This window comes from Pieris brassicae, chromosome 1 (genome assembly GCF_905147105.1).
Source record: "Pieris brassicae chromosome 1, ilPieBrab1.1, whole genome shotgun sequence".
NCBI classification, from domain to species: domain Eukaryota; kingdom Metazoa; phylum Arthropoda; class Insecta; order Lepidoptera; family Pieridae; genus Pieris; species Pieris brassicae.
Genome location: NC_059665.1, coordinates 13,757,463 through 13,776,232, shown reverse-complemented (window position 1 = coordinate 13,776,232; position 18,770 = coordinate 13,757,463). Strand labels below are relative to the sequence as shown.

At 32.2% G+C, this 18,770-nt stretch overlaps 1 protein-coding gene across 3 annotated transcripts in view; it reads right to left on the bottom strand.

Annotated features, from left to right (window-relative positions):
• Positions 1-4,730: 4,730 nt before the first annotated feature.
• LOC123708963 (U8-agatoxin-Ao1a-like) overlaps positions 4,731-18,770 on the bottom strand; it is a 30,195-nt gene continuing 16,155 nt past the window's right edge. For 2 of the 3 annotated variants that reach the window (XM_045660034.1, XM_045660016.1), the window contains exons 2-4: positions 7,493-7,604; positions 6,135-6,213; positions 4,731-5,719 (exon numbers count right to left, since the gene is read on the bottom strand). In XM_045660034.1, the coding sequence (XP_045515990.1) occupies positions 5,557-5,719; positions 6,135-6,213; positions 7,493-7,577 (327 nt within the window). In that variant the 5' untranslated portion in view covers positions 7,578-7,604 and the 3' untranslated portion in view covers positions 4,731-5,556. The remainder of the gene's footprint in view (positions 5,720-6,134; positions 6,214-7,492; positions 7,605-18,770) is intronic. The other variant, XM_045660025.1, reaches the window with a different exon arrangement.

Below are 18,770 nucleotides of genomic sequence, written 5' to 3'. Positions count from 1 at the left end.
TGTATCTAGTGCAACTTGCGCATACATACATTACATATACAATACAGTTACTCCTGACATTCAATACATATAAAGATTAAATACACATTTCACAGTCCACTAGCTAGCAAGCTGTACAGTAGTATAAAGTTGTAACTTTATAACATATAATGGTCATGGTAACTTGAACAATAAAGGTAAATAAATTGTTATTGTTCGCTTGTCGTTAAATTCTGAAATTATTAGGAAAGTTATAGCAAAATGTTATTGTTTCTAAAAATAGTTAAATTTTACAATATAGGTTCTGTTATAAGGTTATATATATATATATATATATATATATATATAACCTAACCAAACCATAAGCGGCTTCAAGGATTTTTCATCCACACCAAATACTATTGTATTTATTTTTATTTAAATATATAACAATTTAAAAATATTTAGTTTCCATACAAATTCTGATGAAAAGCAATCCTATATATTCTCAGAAATGGAAAAAATTAATAGGCGAGCAAATTACAAAAAATATAAGCAATTGAAACATAAACGTGGAAGTTTGCTGAACACATACAAAATATGTTTGCATTTACCCTGTTAAATAAACATAATTCAACCTAGTCCCGCAAGCGGAATTTCCTTGACCTAACCAGAATTACTGCGTGAAATAAGTAAACATTTCTTGAAATAAACTATCAGTTGCTGAATCTGTCTCAATCTCTCTCCTGTGGCTAGATGACCATATTCCTATCGCTCTTTGTAACTACTCTCTCCGTGATATATCATTGAAAGATTCAAGATCTACTTTTATAGCTAAATATTTCTCTCGTTTCAGATATAAATAAATGTATAATAAAATAGGTGTACTAAAAATTTATATCTTTTTTCGATTTTCAAATTGCTATACAAAACGTGTACCCATAAAATGGAATTTTTAGTGGATTTTTTTTATTTTAAGACTGCAATTTACAAAGTGTACATAAAGTTAGGTTCGACTTACTGTTGCAGAAATGTTGAATTTACACTAGGTTCTATGCACCTAGTGAATTCTCAGGCCAAAAGGCCAGAATGGACCTGCTTGGCATAACAATTATAATGCCATACCATAACAAAGAGGAGTATAAAAATATTTAATTTTCACGATAATTAATTTGTTATGGATGAGGATGGTTATCGCTATTATAGCTATTAATTGAGTGATTATCTTCAATTTAATTTCAAAATATTCTGTGTAAGTTTCCGTGATAAACTATACACAATTTCCCAATACTTCAAATGATAAAAATAAAATAAATAATGTCCATATTTCTTACAATTACAATAACTTACAAATCAAATATTGGTAAAAAAATGTTTTATAATACTACAAGTTGTTACTTATTGGGTATGAATTAATAAATGTCCAACGAAGAAGTGCTTCACGGTCTACGCTGCGTAGCAAGTTCGTAGCAACAATGAGTATTAAGTACCATTACGGAGCAACAATACTTTTTTAGAATTAAAGCTTGTTTAGTTTATATTATATAAAATAATTCTTTATTTAAAAATATAGCCGTGTCTAACTTTAGATTAAATTATGTCTATACTGTTTGAATACATGATAAAGCTGGGACACAATGTAGACTAGCTCGTCACGTTGCCCTCCATACGTTGTTTCTGACCACAATTTTGACTCGCTGTTCTCTACACTGTTGAATACTGGTATTATAAATGGATGGCATATCGGGCACATAATAAGAACAAAAAGTAATGCTCAATATAATCAAGTTTTATACGACAGAAAATATACAATTACACAGATACAATTTATAAAAAATAGAACCATTTAATTTCATCTCTGTGTCATAGAAAAACATAGACAACATAGTTCGTGATAATTAAAGCCATCTTAATCTGCTACTTCGCTGAAATTGTGGCAACTCATTAAAAGAATCGCTAAAATGAAGATGTTGGCATCGCTTGAACATTCCAATACTTTGGTGTTGGTTGGTTGAACCACAATTCTTTATACTCTTAATTGAGCCTTTTAGTATTATAAGCGTCCACTTGACCTGTTATTATTATCATCGTGAAAATGTAGGCTTTGAATATTCCTACTTGTCGTACGACTAAAATGTTAGAGAGTTTGATATCTAATTTTCGTTAAAATTATGTAAATAATTATAAGTTTATAATAATAATACATAGCTTCAATCCGTTTAAAAAGTGTCTTCTTAATGTGTTAAAGCTATGTCAACAAAAGACAATACTATCTAATTTTCGTTTAAAACATTCGCCAGGCTGATCGTTTACTTATCAATATGAATGCTAATATTATGAAATGGAATTACAAACTAGTTCAGTATAATATTTGTACACAGATCGAACTAGGCTTTAGGGACGTAAATCTCGCTCTAAATAATCTGAATCACGTTAATTTTGGAATTACGCCATTGAGACATTTCACGTTATATCTATTGACAGATTTTACCTTTTACGCTTGATTGATACGCACATGAATAGATAAGAAAAAATAAAATAAATCAATCACGCTACAACCTATTTAGAAACCTCAGATGTTTCATGATTAATCTAATAGGCAAGTAGATGATCAGCCTCCTTTGACTGATACATGCCGTCGACATTTTTGGTCCAAGACAACAAAAAAACACGGTTTCCGTACGAGCGAATGTCAAATGCGCACATAGATAGTAAGTTACTCTACATTTACAATTAATTATATACTCTATCGGTTTCCCATTAATCATTAAAAATAATCAGGCCGATTGCAACATTTTATCTAAAGTAGGCATCTTCCCAGACCATATATCAAATACACATACGCACAACTGATTTAAGGCAGTTTTTGCCGCGCACTACCACTATGGGGAACTAGCTGTCCAATGAAGTATTTCCAAACTAATTCAACTTACGGTCCTTCAAAAAAAGAGCGTACCAATTCTTAAAAGGCCGGTAATGCACTCGCCCTCTAGTATTGCAAGTATACATGGGCGGTGGCGGTATCGCTTAATATCAAATGAGCCTCCAGTCCGCTTCCTTCTGTTCTATAAATAATAACTCAATTTGAAAAAAACACTTTAGTCAAAAATTGCAACTAGATTGATTTAGTTTATTTAATTATGTGTCCAATAAAAGAGTTATTGCATCATTGTTCAAATTAAAACTTCAACTCCTTTTCAAAGGTTATTATTTCATGCGTGTATGCTCACACTTCAATACGGAATAGTTTTTAGTTTACAAAGCCTAATCATATATTAAATTGGAAAGGTGTTACACAAAGAAGAGAAGAGAAATAACTACTTCTATAGCCAATCTGTATTGCGTCTATGACTTCTATCTGAATTTTTACAAACTCCAATTATTATTTCTCATCAAATGCCTGAAACATGAAATATTTACAAACTTTCTAAAAACAAAATGCGTATTCAAATATTAACATTTTCTGCCTAATTTAATACCTTTTTGGTTCCTACCCACGATACAGCAGTAAACTTGTAAATATATTTGCATACAAAGAATCAAAGTTCACGTGTAACAGGCACGTACCTTGTTTACGTTATGATTTGAGAGATAACCTTTATACTGCTCTATAAGCCGAAATAGCTATGATAAAATATTTTCCTGTTATTTAACAATGCCGTAAAAGCGGAATTTCTGAAACTAAAAATACGAAGTGACTAAGTTGTGATGGTATAAATCCCGAAGCCCGGAGATATTATTTATTTATCAAAGTTCATCACATCATATATAATGCTATACAGTTTATATAACAAGCTATATTTTATAAAATACATGACAAATAATTGTCATGTATTTTACTATAAAGTAAACATTAATGTTACAAAAAATTATTATATTTATATATATTTTTTGGTTATTGTTAACTAAAAACTTCGTTTTATTCTTTGAAGCTGTTGAGCATACAATTCTGATTTTCTACTTGCCTATAGAGTAACATTATTGATATTAAGGGTCGTTTACGCAATGTTAACTGCTTGCCGACTTAACGGCAATGCAAGTATTGATCTTCAGTTACTGTTCTGCGATAAGGCCAAAGAGTTTTCAGATTCGTAAATGCTACGGAGATATATTCCTATTAAAATGCCGTAGCACAAACAGAAAACACTTCCGCCGTGTGGATTTTAAGTACAAAATTGTTCTACGGAAATATTTGTACAAGAGGTAAAGAAAGCTTTATGCTTAATGTTAATACCACTATGTACTCACCTAATCCATTTCAGCTCGTACATGTTCTACAAATGAGTTCAAGTTTCGTGGTTTCTGGTAAATTTCACTCTAAAATTTTCTATATAATAGGAGTCGTCGGCATTCTAATTATACAATTACAACGTAATTGTTAAGTGTTACCGTCAAAACTTGACGAACATTCGCACATTACTAATTTCACACACGATTATTAAAAATATTTATTTAAATTACATTGAATTACGCTTAAATGACACCTTACATTGGGCAGGATTTAAAACAAGAGCAAATGACATTTGTCTTGACATAATAAAGTAACGTTTATGTGAATTTAAGGGTAATATATCTTTGTTTAATTGTAGAATTTTGTATGTAAAATAAACGTTAGATTTGTACGTTTTTTAATAGTTTAATCTCGGCAATTAATTTAACCAGCATTAAAGGCAATACGATAATTTAATGTGTTTTATTTGCACTCAATTTTAAGTAGTACTTCTGGGCATGGCAATGGTATTATTTAGGGTATTGGAAAAAAAACAAGAGGCTTCTCCATAAACATTTATTAGTATAATATATCTTTTTCCATATTTCATTAACCTTAACTGTAATTATCGTCACCCATAGAGCAACACATAAGAAACTACATACAGAAGATCTACTAGGCTGCAATATTCTTACCCCCTATACGAGAGCTGCATAAAGTACATTAAAGATTCGTTCATTATTATAAGAATTATACTTTGACACATTTATAGATATATTAAAAATCTAAGTTGCCAATCGCAAATACAAATGGCGGTATTATATAAAGGCTTATAAAAGCGTCCTTCACCAAGTTTCCGATAGTCTCTTTTATGACTAGAACATTTAAAATTTAATCTCTATTTTAAGCTACTCTATAGACATAAGTTTACCACCAATTAGCAGATCTACTCTTACTCTACATACATACATAGTATAGGTTGGACTGCCGCAAGAAGACGGGTGCACGGTGAAAACAAAATTAACTAAATGGAACTGTTGACCCATCGTATGCGACAGTCCGGGTCTAATCGACCGAGCTGGTGTCATGGCGTACCGATTAGGCAATAAGGCTGGGTGATTGCCCAACCGAGTAAGCGGACACTCGGCGCGATTAGATTAAGACAGAGAAAAAATAATTGTAAAAGTGGTCCGAATTTAGAAAGAAAATTCTAATCCCTGTTTCAAATCGGAAAGATATGAGAAAAAACGCAACGGGTCCAATGAGAGGTCATAATCGGTCGGTCAGTTTTTAGCGTCGAAGGACTACGATACACGGCGAAAATACATGAAGTTGTTATTATAATGTAGGTGGTACAAAACCGTGCATCGTAGTAGGAGTTGTTGGAGCTAGCCCCACTTCTGGAAGAGGCCCATACGCTGACAGCGACAGTTGGAGCCCCACAGATTGCAGCGACAGGAGGAAGAGTGGCAGCAGTCACCGGGACGATGGTCACAGTTCCCACCGCGTCGGATACACGCACGCCTGAAAACGTAGATCAGCGACGAACGTCTGAAACCATCACCGACTAGCCTAAGGATTGATATATGGCATAATAATATCAATCGCTCCTAATTATATATGTGACTGACATATACGGAACGTAGACCAGAGCACCTGGATTCAAATTATAGGATAACAAAGTCAATTATTCAGCTTTGAAGGCAACAAAACTGTTCAGCATAATATGTTATTACTTTTACAAACAAAAAATCTTTTCTTAGAAAAGATTTTGTCTTTCTTATCGTTAAATTTTGTTTTCATTGTACCAAATGTACCAATGATTGTTAAAGAAGTTTGGACTTAATAATTCTAATAAACTGTTATTATCATAACTTATTGGCCATTTCATTTAAATTGGTCCAACAACAAATGCCGGATGGCGTTCCAAAAGATCTCTTAAATTGTGATGAACGATATTACTCACTTGCCAACATCTTGAAGAACTTGCATGTCGTTAGGGTCGTCTCCATAATCCGGGCCGCTCACTTCGATGTCATCGTCACCTATAATTTTATAAAAAAAAAATTTTGTAGAGAAAATTTGTATTGATTAAACTAGTAAATGATAATTAGTAAAAATATTTTCAATTAGTTGAACAGATTTTTAAATAATACGTGGAAAGATTCAAGAAGCCCTTTACAATAAGATTTTCACCGTTTGTACGATTTGATTACATAATCTATGCTTTTACGGGAACAAAATCGATAAGATATTTGTTTAAAATAAAATTCAGTATCATTGGACAGTACATTACTTTTAGATTATAAAATATATATAGTTTCCCATCCTCGATAAAATAATTCACATATCAAGTGTCTGAAACTCGTACATAAAATACATTATGTTTACTTTTCGAAGTGACTCCTAAGCCCTCATTGCTATTCTTCAGTGTCTCTGTAAATACATCTAACATATATAGAATAATCGGCTTAAGCGAGCTTCGAGACAAGGAGATTATATGTACAAATTTTAAAGCGGTCTACATAAGCTATCTTATTCCATTAAAATTTTCCGCTTCATATATAAATGTCACTCAGTTGCCTAAGCCCTGTCTGATCGAAATATGTCAAAGTGAGAATATTAAATGAATACGTACACATATTTTCTACATTAGATTAGAAAAGAGCCCGGAATATAACACTCCCTTACTTATACTCTTATTGACTACTTCAAGGCATTGGACAGGATGCGACCAGCGAGTACATAATAACTCAGATGGAGACTAATCCAAACATCAAGAGATCCATTACTTTCACGTCCATTTGTATCAAAGCAAGGGCTTTTTTACTACTATGCAGATGATAATACATATTTTTTAATTGGATTAAAGAATGCTTGCTGATATAGTGACTTAATCATCAAACCTTGAAGTCATGCGAAAGAAATTACGGAGTTACATCAACGATGACCGTGAAAAGTTGATCACGTACTTGTCTAGAAATTAAAAATCGTCAGGGAAACGGATCCAAACAGAGCGTATACACTAGTATATGCAATACTATTGCACCACTACATTATTATTGAAGTTATACTTCTTTTGGAGCTTTTAAGAAAAATGATGAGAGTACATTTTTACGATTCGCGCGCATACCGTCACAAAAAATCGACACTCCGATTAGCGTTATAATAAAACTTTCAATGAATTAAATACCTTTTTTCTATTGTTAGTGTTGTTTTTTGTACAAACGCAGCATACAATTTTTGAAATGATTTTTATCTAGTCACGCCAAAGAAGTATAACTTCAAACGCGTCTATATAAGTACACATACGTCTTTACTTACCTGGATCAATGTAGGATGAATTGGCGCAATGCTGGGCCAGCATTGTCGCCGTTAGCACCAGCAGAATGGCGCCGGTGCGCGGCATGCTTCCCTCACTACAACCACTGCTTATCTGTAATAAAAACTACAGTATGAAGGAGCCGCTATTACCTATATACTTAACATTGTATATCGATCGATAAGGTATATTATCAGTAATATGAAAGCTTATAAAAGAAACAATATGTAAATCACATATAAATTTTAAGTAATCATAGGATTTTAGGAATTTAATAGTAAATTTAACAGTGTGGCCGCTAACGCAAATGGATCCAAATTTTTTGTAAATATTGTATAGTTTTATTTTTTAAAGAACTTAATAAATACACGTTAAAAGGTTTTTTATTTCATATTGTCATAAATAGTCATTATATAAACGTAAACAAAATTAATACTGTTATAAACGAAAAAGGAACCAAATTCTTATAAGTTATAATGAAAATATCAATATATGTTAAAATAATACAAAACATTAGCATTGTAGAATGTATCTGCTCAATGTCACACTAGAAGGATTCCGATATCTTTTGATACAAAAGAACCAGATTGTGAAATATTGTTTTGCCAATGATGATATATTTCGATTTGTGACTCCTATTCCACATAAATGGTTATCAAGACGATTCAGTCACCCTTTAAATATTTCTTTGTATCGTGTTATTATTATATGCTTCACACACGATTATAGTATATAATATTTGAAATATAGGTTAGAAACATTGTTTTTTTTTACTTAATTGTAATAGAGCATTTACGAATACATTATATTGAATAATATCAATTTATGATTGCTAGATCTTGCGTAGGCAAATTAGATGTTTAACATAGATTTAGTTAAGTTTTGAAAGTTAACGAGATGAACGGTTTCATTCTTCAATGTCACTGGATTAGGTTAGAAATCTACATTTTTTTAATCGAAAATTTTAACGCTGGCATCGACTGCCATTGTCATATTCACGGAGCTCATAAATTAACATCTTCAAAGTCTTATCAGTTAATAACTAGTAAATATAAAATACAAGAAAACTATTAAACTAATATATAGGAAGCTTTTAATTTATATGAAATGTCATCAATTAAAAGCCAGTAAGTTTCCCCCAATGGCCATGATATAAGAAAAACATATCTATAATGTCTCTCCTCTGATATTGCTATTTGTCCACCCTCTTGAGGAAAATGTAATGCCGATAGGTATAGGGGTGTAAGATAAATGGAATTATGTTGAATAGATTTGTATATAAAGCGCCAACTTTTCCTTTTTCTATTTACTACCCGGAAGTCCGGTATTTTTCCTTAAGTATTAGTGTTGTTTTAGTATTTTTTACAAATATTATAAAATCAATAAACTATTTGTATAATGTATACACGTTGTTGAAATGTATTAAAGAATTGGCAAAGAGCAGATATAGATTACAAAACGCGATTCTGTATTAATAATTTATTTCTTCTTTCTGATAAATTACATTTACGCTACTATAGAAATTAATTTATATGAGTAAAGTATAAGCCTATAGCTTGAAAATCATCCATTATAGAAGTGGGTTAAATATGGCTGAATAACTAAGTTTCTCGTACGAGTCAGCAACAATTGTATAAGTGTCGACTGTCGAGGTGACATGGAACTAATCAGAAATTGTCACTTGAGTTTCACGCCACAATGACCTGAGTCACGTTTGATCAAAGTTAAAAGGATTTTAATTAATATTTAGGTTACATGTTAAATAGTTGCTTATTCATGATTTATTTAATTAACTTAATTATGAACAATAAAGTATTAAAATCTATGTCGCACTGGAAAAGTTACGATATAAGAGGAAAAGTGAGATTATATGTAAACGAAGTTGATATAAAGACAAACACGCGATACGAAACGGCTTTTTGAGCACAAGGGATCCAGAGGTTATGTAGTCGTAACATCCATTGCATAGTCTAATGTAAAAACCAACCAACACTCGCACTTTATAAGACATATCACTTATACTTGAAGATTGCAATAAAACCGTATTCCGCCCAACTACACAAGTCTAATTTAATTAAGATAATGACATGTATATGATGTGTTTATAGCGTAATCATTCGGGTACTAAATCAGGTTTATTGGCATTCCTAAAGGCAATATTAAACCGCACGAGGGTGTAACCGCTTCGATACAAGTTTCATTACTTTGCGTCTATTGATTGCTATTGAGACAATCCATTATTAGTATTCAAGGCTTCAATTCAACTATTTTGTTTATACCAATCACATATTTTCCATTATAATTATTTGTTTAAAAAGTAGTGGTATAAATAAGGAAACTTCAATTATTAGTTATGCCTGTGTGTGTGTGGTTGACAATCTGATACCAATCTTTGTTTTGAATTAATTATTTTATTATTATATATTACTTAAGATGTCATGCGGAACATGGTGTAATTGTTGCAGCTCCTTACAAACGTTGTGTCAAACAAAAAACTTGACGATTAAAAAGAGTGGCGAAGAGTTTATTGCCAGTTCTTCTCTTGCGTTCTACGTCCTTGGTATAAGAACTGGCAGTAAATGTACAATTAGAAACATTTAGTGTATATTCTTTTTTTTTGACGTTCATAAGTGAACATTGTGTTACCTATATATGATTTTTGATTTTGACTTTGATTAATGGAATGAGAAAGAAAGATATGAATATGAAGATATGAAAAATGTTTGCTACACAAAATACGAATTTGAGTTTCTTGCCTGTTTTTCTTGATAAAACTCTCTGAAACAGTAGTACCTAACTGCACTTAGTGACATTTATGTTTGTAAATGGACACCTTTTAGGTCTGGTCTGCAGATTTATGTGTCTATTTCGTGACCACTTGTTATCTTTATCACTTCTGTGCCTAACACACGCCGTCATCTTTTTAGGATGCCGGTCACCTCATGATGTTTTCATTCGCCGTACGAGTATGTGTTAAAATACGCAAATAGAAAATCTATTGGTGCTCAGATGGGGTTCGAACCTATGACTTCACGAATAAGAGTCGCACGCTGAAACCTCTTGGCTAACTTTACTCTAGAAAATAAGGATTTATTTATTACAATCTACTTCAATGTAATTACCATTCCTTTCTGCTTCTAGCAATACAATTAGTTATCTTAAACAAACTAACACAATCTTAGATTTCCAGTTTCCGAATCTTATTATCGTCATTGTCGTAAACTCATAAATGATGTACAAAGTTTTAGGACAAACTTTCAATAACAACACGAACTGTGACGAGTTTCAACTAAGCGTTGATTTCTGATATCTTATATATTATATTGATATCTATTTTCAATTACACTGGTTTAAGTCAAGTATTAAGGAATAATATGATGGACCAACCAAGTTTCACAAAAACTAAACGCAACAGTATCTTCTCTTCATATTCTACCGCTTCTACCATGGAGAGTGCTCGGAGGAGTAGTTCGGATTAATACCTGCAGCTGAGCGTTTATGGCAGCGTGAAACCAGCAGCCCACTAAAGTATTTTCCAACCAATTCGACTTAGGGTCCTTCAAGAAAAGAGCGTATCAATTCTTTAAATGTCCATGGGTGTTATCAGGTGAGCCTTCTGCCCGTTTGCCCTGTTCTATAAAAAATCAGCCATACGTCAAGATGCCGGAGATAAAAGCAGGCCTGCCATCATCTGCCACAACTTGCTCGGAAGTTATCTCAATAAATGGTGATAAAAGTAGGTATCCTTTATTTGAATTTGAAAACGTTTAATCGATTTTACGATCCCATTAAATTAGTAAAATTAAATATACAAGAGATTCGTGAAAATAAATTCGACATTTTTCTTTGGAAAGAATTAGACATAACATAATTTATTCAACCTGAGAAGTATGTATCATTTAAGTTAATTTTAAATTGTAAGTAATATTATGTATTAAGATAGTGCGTCTACATAAGAAAGTTATAATCAATAAGACGTATCGGTAAGAAAAAGTACCAACGCGTGTAGATTTTTTTGAACATAAATTCTAGTAATTTTTAGCAACAGCTATCAAAAAATTACACCGTTTAAATTTAAAACATTTCGCGTTAAATGTAAGCTGATAAGCAAATGTAATCTATCAATACCTCATCATCATACTATAAATTCACTCATTAAACATTGTATACAATATGTAATAATGATTTTAAAACGCTTTGAAATATCGTTTACATTCAGTTAATTCTACTGAAATGCATTTTCAGAGTCTACGATCGAGTTTATACACGTTTTTAAGTATAATTACGAAATAATAATGTGCATAATTTTGTAGTTATGTCGTCTTATGTTGATATTTTTTATTTGGTTTCATTTATTAATCCGTATCACCTCGATCTCCGTCGTTCCACAACTGAGCGTTAAGGCAGTTTTTGCTGCGCACCACCACTATGTGGAACCAGCTGCCCACTGAAGTATTTCCGAACCAATTCAACTTAGGGTCCTTCAAGATAAGAGCGTACCAACTCTTGAAATGCAACGCACTTGCGAGCCGTCTGGCAATGGGCGGCGGTATCACTTAACATTTGGTGAGTCTCCTGCCCGTTTGCCTCCTATTACATTAAAAAAATGGTTATATCACTTTAAATTATTATAAACTCAACAAAGACATAAAAGGTATCAATAATACCTCACACGTATCTTAGCGTAATCACTAACTTAATAATAAATGTATTTTTTTTAATATTCTATGATATTAAAATTATCTTACCAAGCTTATCAGCTCTGGCTAGATGGGAAAAAACATTGTTTTGGTTCAAAGAACTATTGGTTCAAAGCGTTTATTCAGTTATATTTTTACTTGTTCTGTACTTTTCCTACTAACGTTATAAATGCCAACATATTTCTATCTTTTACTCCTTCATGCCAAAATCACGAAGGTTTTCATGAAATCTAGTAGGCGGTTGGGTGAAAATTGGTTAAGAGTTTTATCGCGAAGTGGATTGAAATAGGGAATGACGTATCCTAAAAACTTTAAGGTACACTATAACACGTGGACGAACTCATTGGTACTATATAAACCTTTCCAGTACATTATTTTGAAAAGTCGGAACTACATATTTCTATAACAATCTGTATTTACTTATTCTGAAAATAATGTCAGTCGCAACTATGAAAAATACGTATAAGAATCTTTTGTTAGCCATTCTATCGTGTTTATTCAGTTCACTTGCCCTCAAAACCAATATCGTTTAGCTTGAAGCTCACTCGCAGCTTTATGGTGCCTTTTAAGCCCGTGTGGATAAAGGGAGAGTTATTTTAGTGAGTGATAGCAACTTTTGTTTATTTATTTGTACACAAAAATAAGTAATAAATGTATCGGCTGAATGAAACAAGCCTTATCGCTTATAAGTGATCTCTTACAAAGGAAAACATAACACAGAGAAAGACAATAATATTTGTGTTGTAACTATCATCCTTAATTTTATTATTAATTGAATATAACAGATTTCTCTAAACCGGCTTAATATCTTTTGAGTTGCTAGATATAGCACACTAGTTTTCGGTAGACGCTTTATTTATTGTATTGTTCTGGTAAATATGATACTATTAAAGTATCACAAGACCAAGTGCAGAGCTTACGTGGCAACGCAAGGACACGATGCATGTTCAAAGCATTTACAACATAATATTTGTTTGATATTATTAACATAATAAATGGAAAATATCTTGTATTATGTGTACATTTGCAAAAATGTATTAGACAGAGAGGGCACCAAACTTCGAGCCATATCCTGCACTCGCTGGACTGGTTAAGACCTTGTCTCAAGGCTAATCATCACCTAGGCGCATACGCTTGCCGAAAACAGGGGGAAATTTTACTCACTAAGACGATCTAATAACTGAATAAAGATGCTGATGATTAAAAAAATAGGGAAATAAAAATATTAAAAAAAAATTGAATCATCGTGAAGCAGGAGGAGAATTCTGAATAACTTTTGCGAATATTTTTTCATGACATATGACCCTTTGATACTTAGTTCTATTCCCAATTAGTAAAGAAGACCTTATTGAGTTGAAATTAAGGCGATCGGAATAAATTCTTTTTTTCTCATTTCTCACAGCAAATCTTTTCTCTTGTGTGACCAACTGAAAATATAATCAACATTTTCTTAAATAAAAATTGGTAACACGAATCGTAAATAAATATCATATAATCGAATAATAAATATCATATATATTAAATTAAAATAATCAAATAAAAGTTGAAGGTTATAGTACCACTGAGTGACCCGTAATTATATTTAGTCACGAGATTAATATAACGAGGACGTTATCTGAGCGTGGTCAGGCGTTCCAATTGAGGGAATAATATTTCAAAAATATTGTTAGAGAATTATTTTGTATTTTGAGATAAATACGCTACATCACAATAGAGTTAGAATTAAACACACACGACTTAATCGCTTGTTGTTGGTAGATTTCCTTCATTAATGGCTATACCGGTAGGATTATGTCATTAACGGACATAAAAAACATTTTTTAAATTACCTACTAAAAACGGATAAAGGCCTGTATTCTGAACACACCTTACACAGAGTTGGAGATGCTACTAAGACCTAATATGTAGTTACACATTACACTCACTCATTCACTCATATACACCCACATACTCAGTAAAGATTAGGATTTTTTTTAAGAAAATCCGAAATTAAAACAAGATATTAACTTTTTTGACTAGTATGACAATTTTATAATATGCTACACGGGACAAACGCCTGGCCTGTATGGTGTAGGCTTTTTAATAAAAAATGCCACAAAAGTAACATAGCAAGCTACATTGGCCTATGAGAACGAGTCGCTATATAAATAATAAAATAATAATTAATATAAACTTGGTATTCGAAGACGCGGTTGTCAATTATTTCTATTATCTGACGAGTTGGGAACCCACAGGTATTTTTTACTTTAAATTCCCAAATCTTATTTATTCAAACTAAAAACTTATTCCTTTGTCGAGAATTAAACCTAGCTAAACGTTGGGCATAACTTAACCACTCACCCATACACCAAATTTTATATTACTTTTTTTTACTTGTCTATAATTATACAGCAAGCAGTTGACAAAGCCTCGTTAAATTTACATTGAAGCTTGCCTCGCAATAAAAAAACAGAAAACAAATCTTTAATTTCGTCCACTCCTTTGATCCCGGTAGCGTTCTCTTTGAACTCAAAAAGCTATTAAACCTTAACGGCACCAAACAAAAACTGATTAAGCATGTCTGGTCTAACACAAAAGGCTTTATATCCAGTAGGTCAGTGATTATGACGGTCTCACAATGCTAACTTGAGGCTAATTAATGCGATCTACTAGGGAATTTCCACGCTCCACGTCCATTTCGTTGTTAATATTCTCGTCTAAGGTTACGTACGTAGTTTTACTTCGTAGTTTTTGGCGAACATGTTACGCTTATTGTTTTGTTTATGAGACTGTATAGCGCCGTTGACCTCGGGCTAATTTGGGCGTAACAACAGTGCGTAGCGCTCGCATTTTTATAAATGAAAAAAAAAACCAAAACGACGTAGATTTTACCTTCTCTATAATTAAGGTGAAGGTAAAAATATGTTTCTTCGATTCCTTTTAAACTATAAAGAAAATGAGTAACAAAGAGTATCGAGACGAGTATGAGGCTCTTAAAAGCTGTAAATGTATTAATGTTTCTTATAAGATAATAAATAAATCAATTACTTTCTCATAATCTAGTGCAAATATCATAATATATAATCCTAGTATTGTTTTATACGATAAATATATTCAATTTAGTATTGTAGATGATTAGAAAATTTTAATCTTTTTGATTTCGTATAAGCGCTATTTTTTCATACTTTTAGCCACAAATTATTTATTATATTAATCATTAGTCAATGTATAAAGCAAATATAAAGTTACGGACGGAATAAAATTATGTGTCGTAATGTATTTCACTGGATATAGTATATTATATATATTTCATATTTTAGAAAAGATATCTTGTAACTCAAACATACATAGAATTATGTATAATGTCGTTAACTTTAATAAATAATACTCTTTAATTTGTTTATAATAATATAAGCAAACTTTTTAAAGTATTCAAGGCACGTAGCAAATTAACGAACTTTGAACGCTCGCAAAGACTGTAAAAATGTAAAAGAATTTCTCTTTTGGATTTATTTCTATTAGCGAATCCAAAAGTTTAAAACGCTTTTATAGATATTGATATTTTATTAGATTATATTAATGTAAAACTTAATTTAGTTAAAACTTTTTACTTCCGTTTTAATGTTTAAGTTTATAGTTAACGGCCTAGTTAATGAACCTGTCATTAATTAATGTAAATTGATAGCTAACTAAGATTTAACTTATCATTTACGAAAGCTTCAGTATCTCAGCGCTATACGATCCAATCGCTTATTAAAGTACGTTTGAGACGTTCCGTTTCAGATTGTCACTGATATCCTACCAGTCTTTGAATGATTATTACGAATGAATAATCAACTAGCATAAACAGTAAGTAAATCGACTCCAAAGCATTGTCGTGTAGTTTGTATTGCAAACGGGTGCAGCGCTCCGTGGTTGGAACTAAACCCGCATCATATATGGTATTTTTGTCAGTCAAACAAAAATAACGTATATCAACTTGTCAGTAGTATAAATTAACCTCTTAGTTTAAAAAATCACTGTTTAACAATAGTAGCATATTAAGCACTTATGGTGAAATTGCGAACATATTTTGACAGAGACAAACGAGAACTCAACGAGAGTGTTTAGATGAGTTGAGTTTCCTCATCGGAAGTCGAGGCAGAAAACGAAATTCCACCCGTATCACCTCCACGTCCGTCGTTCCACAACTGAGCGTTTCTATTGTTTTATGTATAATAGGAGGGCACACGAGCCTTAAAGATGCCCAAAAAGGGCAGTCATCGCAGCCCGTAAAAACACCCATTTTTAGTGGATGCGTTGCCGGCCTTTGAGGGAGGAGTACATTCGAATTTTGAAGAGTTGGAGGTCTCAGGGAAATCCCCAATATGGACATATGGAATATAATAATAATACAAAGAGCTCAAAATTACATTCTCAAGCAAATATCAAACACGCCATAGTTTTCCAAAACAACAGAAGACCATGAATTTCTTAATATGCCCATGGTAAGAGAGGAAATAATCACACATGGGTATAACTACAAACTAAGACTTTAAAACGCCCAAAGCTAACTTTACCAGAAACTACCCAACGACAAAAAAAGCGGCAAGACATTTTTGACCAGGACAACCCAACAGACTGAGTTTAAATAAGAATAGGCAGGCTCCGCTGGGAATAGTGCCTAACACGTCAAGAAGCACTCAACGTATCTACCTATAGTCGCAAACACTGACTGTATGATTAATACAAAAAAAAAACACAGGTAACAAGTGTGATTTAATTATACTAGTTATCTTTACAATTTTGACTAAATCTGCATACACAAGGAAAGTACTTACGCCCCTGCACGAATTTAAATAAAACTCGTATCTAAACCAGGAATTTACGGCAAAATTATTGCTTGGGGAAGACAAATGGCTATTAAGATTGATCCCTAAAGGGAAGACGAGCACAGAACAGTCGTTTACGTTTAAAGCTCATTACATTTTAGAACTTTGGTTGGTTTATATAACAAACAACAAGTTAGTTGCTGTATTTATATAAATAAATGTTGTGTTTTTAATGTTTGTATGAAGTTTCCAGGCGGACAGGGGGTTCATAATAAATCTATTTATTTATGAACATAATTAAAATAAAAGGAAGGCAACTTGCGGCCCTTTTCTCGCCTCTTTCGGGCCTCGCTTTGGATCGATCTCTTCCAGGCAACCACTGTGAGAAGTGCAAAAATACATATAACATAGTAATTAAAACAAAACTATACGGAAACAAAAAACAAACTAAACTAAGAATTAAAATTATTTATTATTATTTAAGCACACTACTATATATATCTTTGGTATCAAATAAAACGTACATATTAATAAAAACAAATTATATAATTAGAAGCATTAAATTTCTAATTACAAATCTAATTAAAATATTTTCATAAAAATTCATTAATAGCTCAATTTGTAGTTCAATTTAATGGAGTTGGCCTTGAATTAGTCAAATTAAACTCGTAATATTATTTGAGCTAATTATAAATGAAATAGACTTTTAAACTCAATCAACTTTAAAGCAAATAAATGCAAATAGGACGTAATGTTTTAGTATAACCCTCTTTGGTTTCGTTTCTATATGATCTACAAGTTTTTTTATGAAACACTTCCTAATGGAATGAGCATAATTTTTGAAGAATGAAAGAAAAAAACTAGTTGATTAAAGAAATACAAACACAAACTTTAATTAAAAATGGACACAACTCAATTGTATGTTACTGTCACCCACAACACTATACTATACTAGTAATACTCTGAAAAACAACAATTTTAACAAATGAAATAAAATAATTTAAAAACAAATATATTGTTAATATAAAAAAGGGCCTCTCATTGTCTTGCCTTTGTAAACTGTAATTTTATGTAGCTTCATACACTTTGCTATCACCTTGTAATGTAAACTAAACGTATCAAGATAAATAAAGTACCCTGGGCTTGCACAAACGATTTCACGGTTCTCCGAATGTGATTCCTACTGATTGAGCTCTGTTTGCAATTCGTTTGATTTGGATTAAGGGCCAACCTTCTACGGTTGCCCGGTGTAATCACCAATTCCAATCGATATGAGTGTGCCATAAATAGACGCCCAAACGAAATTGTCTATGAACATACACCTTTGAAATTAAACCCGAAACGTACGCATTCATTACCATATAGCATAAGCCAGAAGACAATTATGCAAATGGAAGACATCAATTGTTTCTTTACTACCTACAAGGGATCTAAGAAGAAGAAGATCTAAAATCGCTAACCCATATCATTTTACCTATTTTACAGTCTCATTCATCATCGGGTGTAGAGGCAGTAAACAAAATTCTACCCCGTTTCACCTCGACGTCCATCGTTTCACAACCGTTTTTGTAGCCGTAAGGCCGTTTTTGTAGCGCACCACCACAATATGAAACCGGCTGCCCACTGAAGTATTTCCGAACACGTACTGCAAGCCTGTTGGCAATGTGAGTGTCCATGAGTGGCGTTATCACTTAACATCAGGTGAGCCTCCAGCCCGTTTGCCCTTTATTCTATAAATAAACCGTATATATTAGGTACATATAACCGATATCCATAAAACATTATTTATA